The sequence below is a fragment of the Humulus lupulus genome, chromosome 5 (genome assembly GCF_963169125.1).
Source record: "Humulus lupulus chromosome 5, drHumLupu1.1, whole genome shotgun sequence".
In the NCBI taxonomy this organism is placed as follows: Eukaryota; Viridiplantae; Streptophyta; class Magnoliopsida; order Rosales; family Cannabaceae; genus Humulus; species Humulus lupulus.
The window spans coordinates 210,742,610-210,754,995 of NC_084797.1; the positions used below are offsets into that span (position 1 = coordinate 210,742,610).

General features: G+C 31.0%; 1 protein-coding gene across 1 annotated transcript; it reads right to left on the minus strand.

Moving 5' to 3' along the window:
- Window positions 1-2,275: 2,275 nt before the first annotated feature.
- Window positions 2,276-4,608, minus strand: LOC133778119 (homeobox-leucine zipper protein HAT4). Its single transcript, XM_062217941.1, has 4 exons — window positions 4,178-4,608; window positions 3,425-3,738; window positions 3,221-3,300; window positions 2,276-3,099 (listed from the first exon to the last, which is right to left on the minus strand). Exons 1-4 carry the CDS (start codon window positions 4,404-4,406, stop codon window positions 2,751-2,753), a joined length of 972 nt encoding a protein of 323 aa, XP_062073925.1. The 5' UTR covers window positions 4,407-4,608; the 3' UTR covers window positions 2,276-2,750.
- Between the last annotated feature and the right edge of the window lie 7,778 nt (window positions 4,609-12,386).

The following is a 12,386-nucleotide window of genomic DNA, read 5'->3' on the forward strand; positions in this document are numbered from 1 at the left end:
CCCGAATTTTGTCGGGTTCGGCTCATATTTAACTCGAATCCAATGGGTTTTCCCAAAAAACAGGTTTTCAAGTTGCGGGTCGGGCGGGTTTTTCGGGTCAAATATTCACCCCTATATCTTGCCACCTTTGACTGGCTTGTGTGTTGGTTGATAGTATGGTATTTGATAATGGGTCTGATAGTTTGACTGCAGAGGAAATAATGCAAAATCTATTTTCTCAGTATACACTAGTTGGTGCTAGTGTAAATAAAAAAGTTCATATTATTTTTGTAAATAAAGGTTTAAAACCATCTTACGTAAATATTCCAAAATTTAGCAACTTTCTCATTCTGGCGAACCCATGTGATTTTCAACTGTAATTTTTTTTTTCATATTTTGTAACACTTAGGTTTCAAAATTTAATTTTTATTAATTTAGTCTCCAACATTTTAAAATCTTATCAATTAAGTCCCCAAACATATATTTTTTTTTTCTTTTAAAACTCAGAATGAATACATACAAGAAGTGAAGCTAAATTTATTTTAATTTTGGAGCATTTAATTTAATCCCAAAGATGAGAGTGAATTGTTTAATTAAAATTTGCTCTTTTTTTTAATGTAATCAATAAATGAGAGTGAAATTTAGACAGTAAATAATGCATTTTTTAATATTTCATTTAAAAATAATTGATAAATTTTATAATATATGGCATAGTAACCTGTTGATACATAATAGCATCAACAAATACAACATATTTGTGATGAAAGAAATTTTTGTCATAAAACACAAGCAATGATAATCGTTTAAAGTAAACAAAATTTTGAAGAAAAAAAAAATTGCTTAAAATTAAGAAATTTTGCCGTCAATATCTCTCTCGTAGTAAGCTAAAAAATGACACTTTTTATTTAGCTTTTATATTTTTGTGAACAATACTATGAGATGATAAACAGAATCACTCTCCTAAGAATGTGAGCCATATGATATGACCATTAATCTTCGTTCTTTTCTTTTCTTTTCTTTTTTTTAATGAAATTGTGGCCATTCCATTCTATTCATTCAAAACTGAAACACATCAATAAATTCTGGAGCAGAAAATCAGAATCAGGACCATATATATGAAATCATGCATTTCTTTACAGAAATCCAATCAATAACATTTTTTTTTCTGAGACATTATACCATAATAATAATAATAATAATAATAAGGACCTACTTTTGGGTGGCTGCAAACCAACGAGTGTGTCATCTATATTTGCTGGGAAAGATTAAAAAAATCTGCTAGAATATTCTTATCAAAGGGAGAGACCTAGTTGAGGGGTCTCTTTTCATTTTACCAAAGTGTGATTGCAAGCATATCTAAATAATGGTTTTCCCATCTTATTCTTGGGTGGTGGTGCTCTCGTATTGTAATTGTCTTGGTTTGCTGTTTGTTTTGTCATCTTTTTATTGGATGGTGTTGCTCTCATATTGTAATCGGCTTGGTTTGCTGTTTGTTTGGTCATATTTTTATGAGATTTATGTGGTTTTCTTTCCGCTTATCTTGTAGAATTTTGTCTCATTAACTTTTGAATGAATATTCTCTTAAAAAAAACTGAAAAAAGAAAAGAGATTATTATTTCATTCTATTGAAAGCATGCTAAGCAAAGCACTCTTTTTAGTCTAAAATGATCAAATCTATTGCCCACTTTCCTACTTGGTGAATGATGAGCATCCTTTCTTTTTAGGACCAACAATAATTTTAATTCACATTCTCAACCATTAGAAAACCAAAATTGTCTCAAACCACATTACACTCACCTAACTTTTACCAAAAATAAAGGGGAATAGATTAACATAAAGCACCAAGCAATCCATATGAATATATAATATTTGAAAACAAATACTAAGCAGCGTAAGAATGTAAAGTTTGACCTACGTGATTAGAATAGCTTTGATTTTAAAGCAAGAACATTAAGCGATGATTAGGGAATTGTCAAAGACTAAAACAATCCTTAGAACTAGGAAATTGTCTGCAAATAAAAACTCTAATCTAGGTCCATCATGTTCCTAATTTCTTTCAATTTCAACTTTACTATAATCCCCACTATTAGTGTTCCAAATCCGGACCCACAACCAAAAATAAAAACCAATATTTATCATCCACAAGATCCCGAGTCTTACAAATTTTAATCCTACCAACCAAAAAGGGTCAAACAAAGAGAATCCATAAATAATACTAGTAAATGATCTGATACCCTTAATAATCTTAATATCACCAAACAATATCAACGTTAAATTAAAGATGGACAAATTCCCATAATTAACAAATGTTAAAAGGTAGAAATTAATCAAATTTAGAATAGCGAACTTTACAGGCAAAGGTCCCGCTTCCAAAACCTTCTAAAAGGGTACATTTTTTTTGGTTCAAAGGCTTGAAGCTAGTAGTATCATATTAGCATTTAGCACTAGTATTAGTAAAATATTTTTTTTCTCCTTTTTTTTTCATAAGAACTAATCTAAATTCTAAACATAGGAGACAAACCTCCCAACAAAAGAGGATGATGGGTGCCATCGAATAATACAAAACTTGAAGACCCACCAAATCATATTTTCCAACTACCATATCTTAGACTCCACCATTGGAATTTCAACCATTGTTAATGGGTGCACTTTTACATATGGAACTTCCGTACATACTTGAGTAACACCAAATTTTTTTAATTTTCTTTTAGTAAGAACTTTTGGATATTCTAAAATGACCAAACTGCCCCTAACGTTTCGATCTCTCTCTCTCAACTCCTGGGGTGGACGGCATCGAACGGCCGATGTTGTACAGGGGTGGCTGCTGCCGCCGCCCATGGCCCGATGGGTATGGGCCGAGAGTGGGCGGGGCCCATCGTTTGATGATGGGGCCGGGACTCGGAGGCGGCGGAGGACGACGAGGGTGGGACCGCTACACGCTCACACGAGGGACACATGGTGAGAGTCGTTGGTGGGGTCATTTGCATGTAGAATTGTGGAGAAAGTTTCAGTGCTCTCAGCTCCTGAACTTCCTTCTGCAACCGCCTGTTCTCCTCCGTCAGATTCTCGCAGCACCTCTTCAAGAACTCGCAATCAACTTCGGTTTGCTTCAACTTAGTCCTGCAACCCCAAAACAAAAACCTGGTAAATAACAGTGTTCCTCGAGAGAAAACTGTAATTTCAGAGAAAAAATACTCCCGGAATCCAAAATACCCCTACAAAGTTTTGAAAAATAACCCACCTTGCCCTACGGTTCTGGAACCACACTTCCACTTGTCGTGGCCGGAGGCCTAACTGCTTGGCCAACGCACCCTTTTGCTTCTGCAAATAATAGACACCAGAAAAGAGTTACAGTCAATTTTCTGTTTCGTTCGCGAGAAAATATACTAGGAAAATCGAATGGAGTGACGTGAATTGTGTTTGTCTTATTTTTCCGAGTACTTACTGGATTGAGAGTGTTGTGCTCTTTGAAGCTCTCTTCGAGAATGGCGGACTGGTCCTTGGAGAGCCTGAGCTTCTTTCTCGAGGTCTCGCCGTCTTCTTCGTCGCTGATACCTCGAGAAGAAGCTCTCTCCATTTCGTTATCGTCGCCATTAACTGCTTCTCTCTCGCTTCGCTTCCCGCTAACGCTAGAGACCGTACTGTTCGGCGACGAAACGCCGGCTTCGTCTTCGCAATCCACCGTCGACGGCAACCGGTTCACGTCGATTCCCCGGAGTAAAGTTCGAGTCTCAACTCTGTACGTCTCAGAATTCGGACCTGCATCAAAACACCATGAATTAGGTCAAGAAATTTTTTGGAACAGTTTGATTCGATTTGATTTGGTGATTTTGTGGTTCAAATAGATCTGTGTACATACAAATATATATTATACATATGTATACACTAATCAACTTTAAGTTAATAAATATTACAAAGGCCTAGATCGGAAAGATACCAAAGCTTTTGTTTAAAGAAAAAGGAAAAGAAAAATCACAAAAAGAGAGAAAGAAATAATATAGTATTATTGTGTACTTGTTCAGGTTAGGTGTGAAAAGGAAGAAAAAACTACTTCATAAGTTGAAAGGATGTTTGTTTCTCGGGAAAGTTTCTGAAATCTACATTAGTTAAAAGAACCCGTGCAGATCTAGAATCCAAAGCTAGAGAATAGTTGTTGTAATACACAGTTTTGTTTGTTCTATTTAATTACGATCCACACCTGCAGAAGAAGGGAAGGACTCGTTCCAAGAAGGTTTCTGATGAAGATTGACATTGAAACCAGAAGAAGGCGAAGAAGAAGAAGTTGACAAAGACGGAACGAACGAGGTGAGCATGAGATTATTGAGCTTATTATTATCATTATGACTACCCCTCTGAACCGAGTGACGATTCTGGTTCGAGAAACTCAAGCTCAGGCTCAAACCCAGATCCTCTTTCTCAACCATCATCCTTCCTTTCTGTTTTTTTCCCTAATGGGTGTATGCGTTACTTCGCTTTTGTGTTTGGATGGAGAGAAAGTTGGTTCAGATTTTCTAGGATTTGCAGAGAAATAGAGAGAGAAAAGTAATGAGGGTTGGTATGTCTGGAGAAGAAGAGTAGGGATTTTGGAATGGGTTATATAGAAAGTGATGATGAGGAAACAAGAGAGAGAGTAGAGATAGAGAGAGAGAGTGGTGTGTAAATTCAATCATGACTTAGGTGTCAGGAAGCCCAATTATCTCAATCATGGCTTTTGCCCCCCAAATAATGCCAGCCTAACTCTGCACCTCCTTGTCCTCTTCTTTCTACTTATGTCTTTTTCCTTTTCATTTTTCTTTTTCTTTACATATACCTTTATATTTCAATTTTAACCATAAATACTGATTTTTTATCTTTCATTCTTAAATGATGAAAAACCTAAAAAAAAAAAAAATTGACTTTAGTATAAGGTTGTGCTTTTGTGAATATTATATTGTATTGGAATCACAATCGAAATTATAGAAACAAATGGAATAAAGCAATTAACGTGTATTATATATGACATGCAAATGGTTAGAGCTTATTCAGAAATATTAATATTATATATCATTAATTATAGTTTTATCTATTAGATATATATATATTCTACTTTTGTAGCAAAGGATAGTTTTAAGGATGAATAATTTTCAAAAATATAAAATGTTTTAATAAGAATGATGATTGGGTAATAGATTGATACTACTTAATATATTTGTTGAAAGTTAATATTCAAGCACCTAATAGCAATTTTTTTTTGGCATTTTTCATAGCTAGTTTAACTAAACATTAGGTTCATATTTATTTATTTATTTTGCAATCAAATAATGTAAATATATTAGGTTACAACTTCTTGTAAATTTATATTAAATAATACACTATGATATGAAAAATATATGTCATGGGTAAATATTCATTACAAGCCCATGGACAATCGACAATTAAAGCATTTTCAATGAAGTATCAAATTGGTAATGTATTGCTAAAATATAGCTTATTTTACAAATAAAAAAAAGTTGCTACAATGGTATATCAAAAGATATAATAAATTTGGCACATACTAAAAGTTGTGTCAAATTTTGCACATAATATAGCATGACATATATTTTGCATCACCATAAATACTACACTTTTTTATTTATTTTTATTATTTTTAATAATCATCATTAAATGCTAGATTTTTTATCTTATTATTTTATTATTATCTCTAACTATCAACAATAAAATATAAAAAAAAATTATTACTTTTTGTATACTTTCAATAAATATCAAATAAACATTAATGAAATATTAATTTTTAAATCAACTTTTACAATTATACATTAGAGTATAGTGCTAAAAATTATCCTAAATATAATACATTAATTTTTTGTGTAAAATATAACACAATATTTACATCTCTCGTTGAATTACAACATGAACTATGCATATTATGATAAACATAATCATTATTATAATTTAGACACTAATAATCCTACCAACATATTTGAAAAATAAATAAATAAAAGATTAAGTCTTCAATGGAGTGATGATATTTTTAATACATAATGAGATCCCCATCTGTTTTTCTATGTTACATTAATGAAAAAGAATCCAATGAAATATGTTACAAAAATATCACATCATCGGTACTGTTTGTTTTGAAACTTAACACCTAAATAAAATTTGATATGATCATCATACCATATAGGTCTAGAAACTAGCACTATATTAATAGTGTTTTAGTCTTCCTAGAAAGCTCTTTTTAATTTGAATTAGTCACGCGGTACTTTATAAAATTTACATTAAATATGTGACAAAATATGAAACCCAAAGTGAAAAAAGTTTTTTTTTCCTTTTTTTTTATTAAAAAAAATCACAAAATAAAAAATTTGTTGGCAAGTAACAAATGCAACTGTTTGCTTTTTCAGCTATGTTATGACTTTCTTGCACCTTTTTACACACAGGGGCATGATTCATGGTAAGGTCATGTTCTCATGACTGTGCTGCATGTCTTTTACTGTACCAAAGACCAAAACAAAAGCACTTTGGTTTCTAATAATTATTTTATTATTGAGATTGGATTTTTCTGTCCCTAAATTAATTTTATTTACTTTTTGGTTAAATTAATGGGACTTTTCCATTTCAAAATAAATAAATAAATGGGACTTCTCATTTTTACCCATTTATTACATCTTTATTGTCATACCTACATTGTGATCATCTATAGATTGGAATCTATATTCACAATTATTTACATGATCAATCATTTCTATTTTAAACGGAGTAATTTTCGGAATAGTTACAAAATATAATAAAAAAAAGTTATCCACCATAATATATTTATTATTTTTTTCAATCATATAATTTTAAAATATGTAACTATGCAAAAATAATAATTAGTACAATTAATTATATATCATCTTTGTGACTAATATTTCTATTTGTAATATTGAATTATAAGCATGTTACATATATAATGAAAAGTATTTGGATATAATAATTGAATGGCTTGAATAAAGGAATCAAATAAAACAAGTTAGGAAAGTGTTTAATGGCAATTACATGTTCAAAACTTTATAATTAATTTTTTTAGGTAATTTCCTCAAATAATTGAGATAGAACGATATCAAATACAAGGGGACGCGTATTGAACTTATAAAATCACAAGTAATGAGGTAATTATGTCTTTTGTCCCTGAAGTATATACCACTTTTACTTATTTTATAACATAAATTTGTATTGACATAATTTCGTACTATGAGATATCAAATATATATCATTCTTATATCTATTATTTGAAGAGAAGATAATGTACATTATTTTATATTTAATAGCCCACTTTAGGTAAAATGTTGTTAGAAATTCTATAACTCAAGCTTAAAATATTGGAGTAAAACCCCTTTCTAATAATTAAATCATGTTTAAAAGAGAAGAGAAACTACTTAAATGGAAAAGGTCCCAAGTAGATACTTAACAAAAAGAAGCAAATAAAATTTAACACAATAATTATTATCATTAATTAATTATGAGCAAAATTTGCAAACATGCAATCATAAAGGGCCTAGAGGCACCTAATGCTTAAGAAGGAAGTACTAAATAGAAGCAATCATACTTGAAATAAAATTTTATATTATTATTAATATTATACGTAGTAACCACAAAATAAATGCCAGTTCCACACACTCAAAATCTCATTAACAAAAATAAATAAATTTCATCCGATGAAGAAAAAGGGTACAAATCAAATAGAATCTTAAGCATTCATGTGGTGGGTCCCAAACACACCTGAGCTCATCGTGACCATTCGATCCAAAAATGATCTAACGGTGAAAGTAGATAATCAAGATGGGACCCTAAAGTGTCTCATAATTGGGCTGGACAAACATCAAATCAAGACTGGATCAGGATGGCTATGATTGGAGCTTCCATTCTATCTCGTCAAGCACTGGGTCCCGCCTCATCCCCTTATATTTTATTTTTTTTATTTTGTAAATTAATTTTTCAAAATAAATAATAAAATAATAAAAAGAAAAATCTTCGCATGCGAGCACCACGAGGGTCCCTCATCGAGGGAGGTGGGTTCCGACGAAGAAAGCGTCGCTTTCTTAATCTTTTCTTCCGTTACAACGAATAAAATATCAAACGCTCTATCGGGCGTGTAATCCACCCGCCCTTAATTGGATTTAACTCATTAGAGCGTGTTGGTTACTTCCCAGAAGAGCGTCTAGCCAAAAAAATATGTCAATACTGAATAATTTTGCGAGTCTAAACTCTGAGCCGAATTGAGCCGATGTTTTTAGCCCGCTTAAATTCGCGGCTCCAACATTTGTGTATTTTATTACTTTTTTTGTTCTAATATATTTTTTTTCTCCATAGTTTTTGCTGAGATGAAATCTTTACAATAAATGAGGCAAATAAAAAATCGTTAATGATTCATTTTAGTTAAGGTCGCAGTGTGTAATGCGTGTCACTCATTTATGAGCATATCAATATTATTATTGTTTTGGAAGATTTTTTTAATTGACTTTTGGCAATTTTTTCCTTTTAAATTTTGTAAACTGCTCTTCAAATTTGGAAAGACAATAAATTGTTGTGAGTGAGTGACCCTATTCAGTCAACTTTTAACTCCCAACACGGACAACGCCAGCTCACAGCAACAATTAAGCCACTAGCTTCAGTTATCAACATTAATGGATCAATCATACAAAAATAGTATGATGATGTGTTGTAATTTGAAATAAATATCATAACGTGTAAGTTTTGTGTCCAAATTAGTATAATTTTTTCATATTAAAATGTAAGAATCGACCCATTTTGAGAAAAAAAAATGGAATTGACTTGACATAAACGTGAAAATGATAATATTTGTGTTGGAAAAAGTAAACCTTAGAACTTGGTCAGACAAAAGCTTCTTATTGCAGCCGAGCCCAATAATAAGAGAGAGAGGAGACAAGGGAGAGTGGAATTCACGTGGGGTAATACCGTTTGGGCAAAAAAAAAAACGAAAGAAGCGTGGGAAGAGAGAGCTGCCCCGTCACATAGGTCACGTGGGCCAACATGTCTAGGCTGGGAGCACGTGGATTCACACGCCCCGTACCCCTTCTGACTTTACACGTGGGACCCACTCAAGTGTTCGGGTCACACAGTCGTGCGTGCTCTATTGTCTCTCCACTCTCCGACACTCTAACTTCACACAATCATTTGAACTCCCTAGTCCCTTCTCACTCCTCACTCTCCCACGCGTCTCCTCTGGCGCGTTTCCATTCTCTATTTCCTCTCAATCATTTGATGCCACCAACAAACATGCCTGATTGGAGAAAGTTTGATTATCATTGAATTTCTTTGTGCTCAATTATACATTATAATGTGTTATTTACGAAAGGAAAAAAATTCTCAAGAATAGTTGTGTATTTCTCGCATCATCATCACAACCTCATGAAAATTTATTAGTTTCCTAACAATAATTTATTCTTAATCAAATATAAAATAAACAATTTGATGAAACATGTCATGTGTAGTCACATGATCTTATCATGGATAAAATAAAATTAGAAAGAAAAAAAAAAACAATTGAACCCCCAAAAAAATTATCAATTCTTGTATCAATGTTGGGTTTTCATTTTCCTCATATATTTACAAGACAATGACTGATTTTTTTTTTTTTTTTGTGCAGCTTTCGATTACTTTGTATTTTTACATTTAATTTTTTATATTCAGTGAAGGATGATTAATTTAATCATTAACACGTTTAGTAATACAATTATAATTGGAATAATTTAGTTAAAAAAAAGTCATGGGAGTAAAATGAAGACGTATATGAATCATGGATTCATGATTCACATTATTTTTTTTTTAAACGGACTAAAATGGAAAATAAAATTATTTTATATTATTTACATAATTAAGAATTATAATTAAAATACAATAGTTTGACTAAATTGCTCTTTTTAAGAGAAAAAAAAAACAGTGGTGTTGTGGTAAAATAATTGTTTTTTTTTTAATTTCAAAATAATAAAACAAAATAAATTTTTTATGTGTAATGTCATGTTCATGGAAGAAGTATTCGTTTTCTGGACTTCACTCACTCCTCGTGGAACTTTGCTAAATTCTATACTTTATCCTTTTTTATTGATTTTTGTGTCATTTTAGCCTAAAATTGTCAAAATTAATCTCAGGCTATCAACTTAATGTTAGGAAAAACTTATGATGCATCTTTATTTATTTTCATGTAAATCTAATATTAAATAAATTAATATGAGATAATTTAGAACGTGTTTCTAAAATTGAATTCAAAGAGAAACAATAATAAGAATACTTACAGTATACGCAGCGAAATGAAAGAATCATTCCTTCAATTTTTCTAACCCTTGTATCTTTTCTGTCGCTGAGTATTATTAAGAAACTGAACCGTTCTTCTAATTTCTTCACAGTTTTCCAAAGTATCCTTAGAATCACCTAGACTAGAGTGAGCAATTATCAACACATGAGATAGATGCAGGAGAAGAAGAGAAAATAACAAAGAGGCTTAGAAAAGGACTTGTGTTTAGAGAGAATCTAAAACTATCAGAAAATCTGACTTGTGACTTATGTTTTCTTCTCTCACTTAGCACTCATTTTATAGACTTAATTATGTCATTTAATTTAATTAAAAAATCAATAAAATAATAGTCAATTCGAAGCCCTAGGTCGAAATTATCATGGGCTTTAGACCCATGAAATTTCTTATTTGATTATAAATCCATTGGACTTAAAATCAAGGTCTGTATTATTTTCTATTGATTTAATTAGTCAAATAATTATTTAAATCATTTATCAAATTAATTATTTATAATTTGAACCTTGATTTAAATTTTATTTATTTATTTAGATACCAATTTATCTTAATTAGTAAATATGTCATAATTTCTCTGTTCTTCTCAAAATTACATAATTCTGTTAAACTATCCAAAATTGACCTGGTCAGCTTTGATAATTCTAATTGATATTTATCCAAGGTACAATGGGGACCATGGGCCTATGAAATCAAGTTCCAATAAGTTATCATAAATCTAACAAATAAATTTACCAACTTATTAATTCCTCGTGACTCCACTAAAGACTCAGAATTGCACTCTTGAATTCATAGAACGCTCTATAAAAAATATAGATACGCTATTAATTATCCATTGTTACAACCATAATTGTCACTCAATCCTCTATAGATTGTCTACAATGAGATAGGACTAACATATCGTTTTACCCATCATTGTATTTTATCCTTAAAACATTTAGTTCCTTGTAAATGATATTTCAGTAAAGCAATTTAATTACTGAAATGAGATATCTATCATTTAACACCTTGAACCAAACTAAAAGGAAACCATCGTTTCACTTCTTCATTAGAAGCTATGGATGTTCATATCTATGATTAACACTCACACTTAATTATACTACCGAGTTCCCAAGATGTAAGTATGGGCTAGTCTGTAGGGTAAGCTGGTAACGAACAAGTTAAAGAACTCAAATAATATAATCAGTTAGAATACTAACCACTCAGAATTGAGATTGAATTGACCTATGGTCAACAATATGATATGACTAGAATAGATAATAACGGTATGTTTACTTATCTTATCAACTGTCAATATCAGTCATGTCCGATGTAACAAATACATCCGATCTTATCTACTTTGCTAATGTTCTGGACAGAACATAACACTGTGATGTGTAAGTAGATCATATCGTTGATTAGCAAGTCAGTGTAAATCTTGTGCACTGACTAATCTTAGGACTAACTTATTTTGAACATATAATCATATTTATATTCCACTGTGATTACGTCACTATAAATATGATTAGCTATATGCTCGGGATTTAATAAAAGTTTACATTAAACAAATAATCATGAATATAAAACATGTGAGCAAAGTGATTGACCAAGTCAAAAAATGATTTCTATTCTTTTATTGATAATAAAATTAGATTACAAAGAAGTTGGGTTTTAATTAGGGCATAAAACCCCAACACTTAACACCATTTAAAGAACATTATCAACTAATTTATTAATAGATTAGTTCAATTTGAATACTCTCAACAATCATTTCTAATTCATTTTGGCTAAAATTCTATTTTGATACTTGTTGCTTGTGAATTTATCTACCTCTGATTTTATTAGAATTTTTGGTCTTTTGTTTTAAATGCTCTCATTATTGCCATTGCAGGAAAGCTTTTATTTAACTACTTAAAATGTGACTAAACTTTCTTATGATGTACTTTAGTGTAACCCCCATATTTACTCAATAAATTCACATAATAAATTCAAGCGCTTGAAAAATAATAATAAATATTCATAAAGTTTAAAGAATCTATAATTAATTTGGAATTAATTAGGTTAAAAACACTTATTTCAAAATAGTGAGTGGGAGAGGGTTGATAACTCAACATAATTTGTGGTCTCCATTATTAATATAACA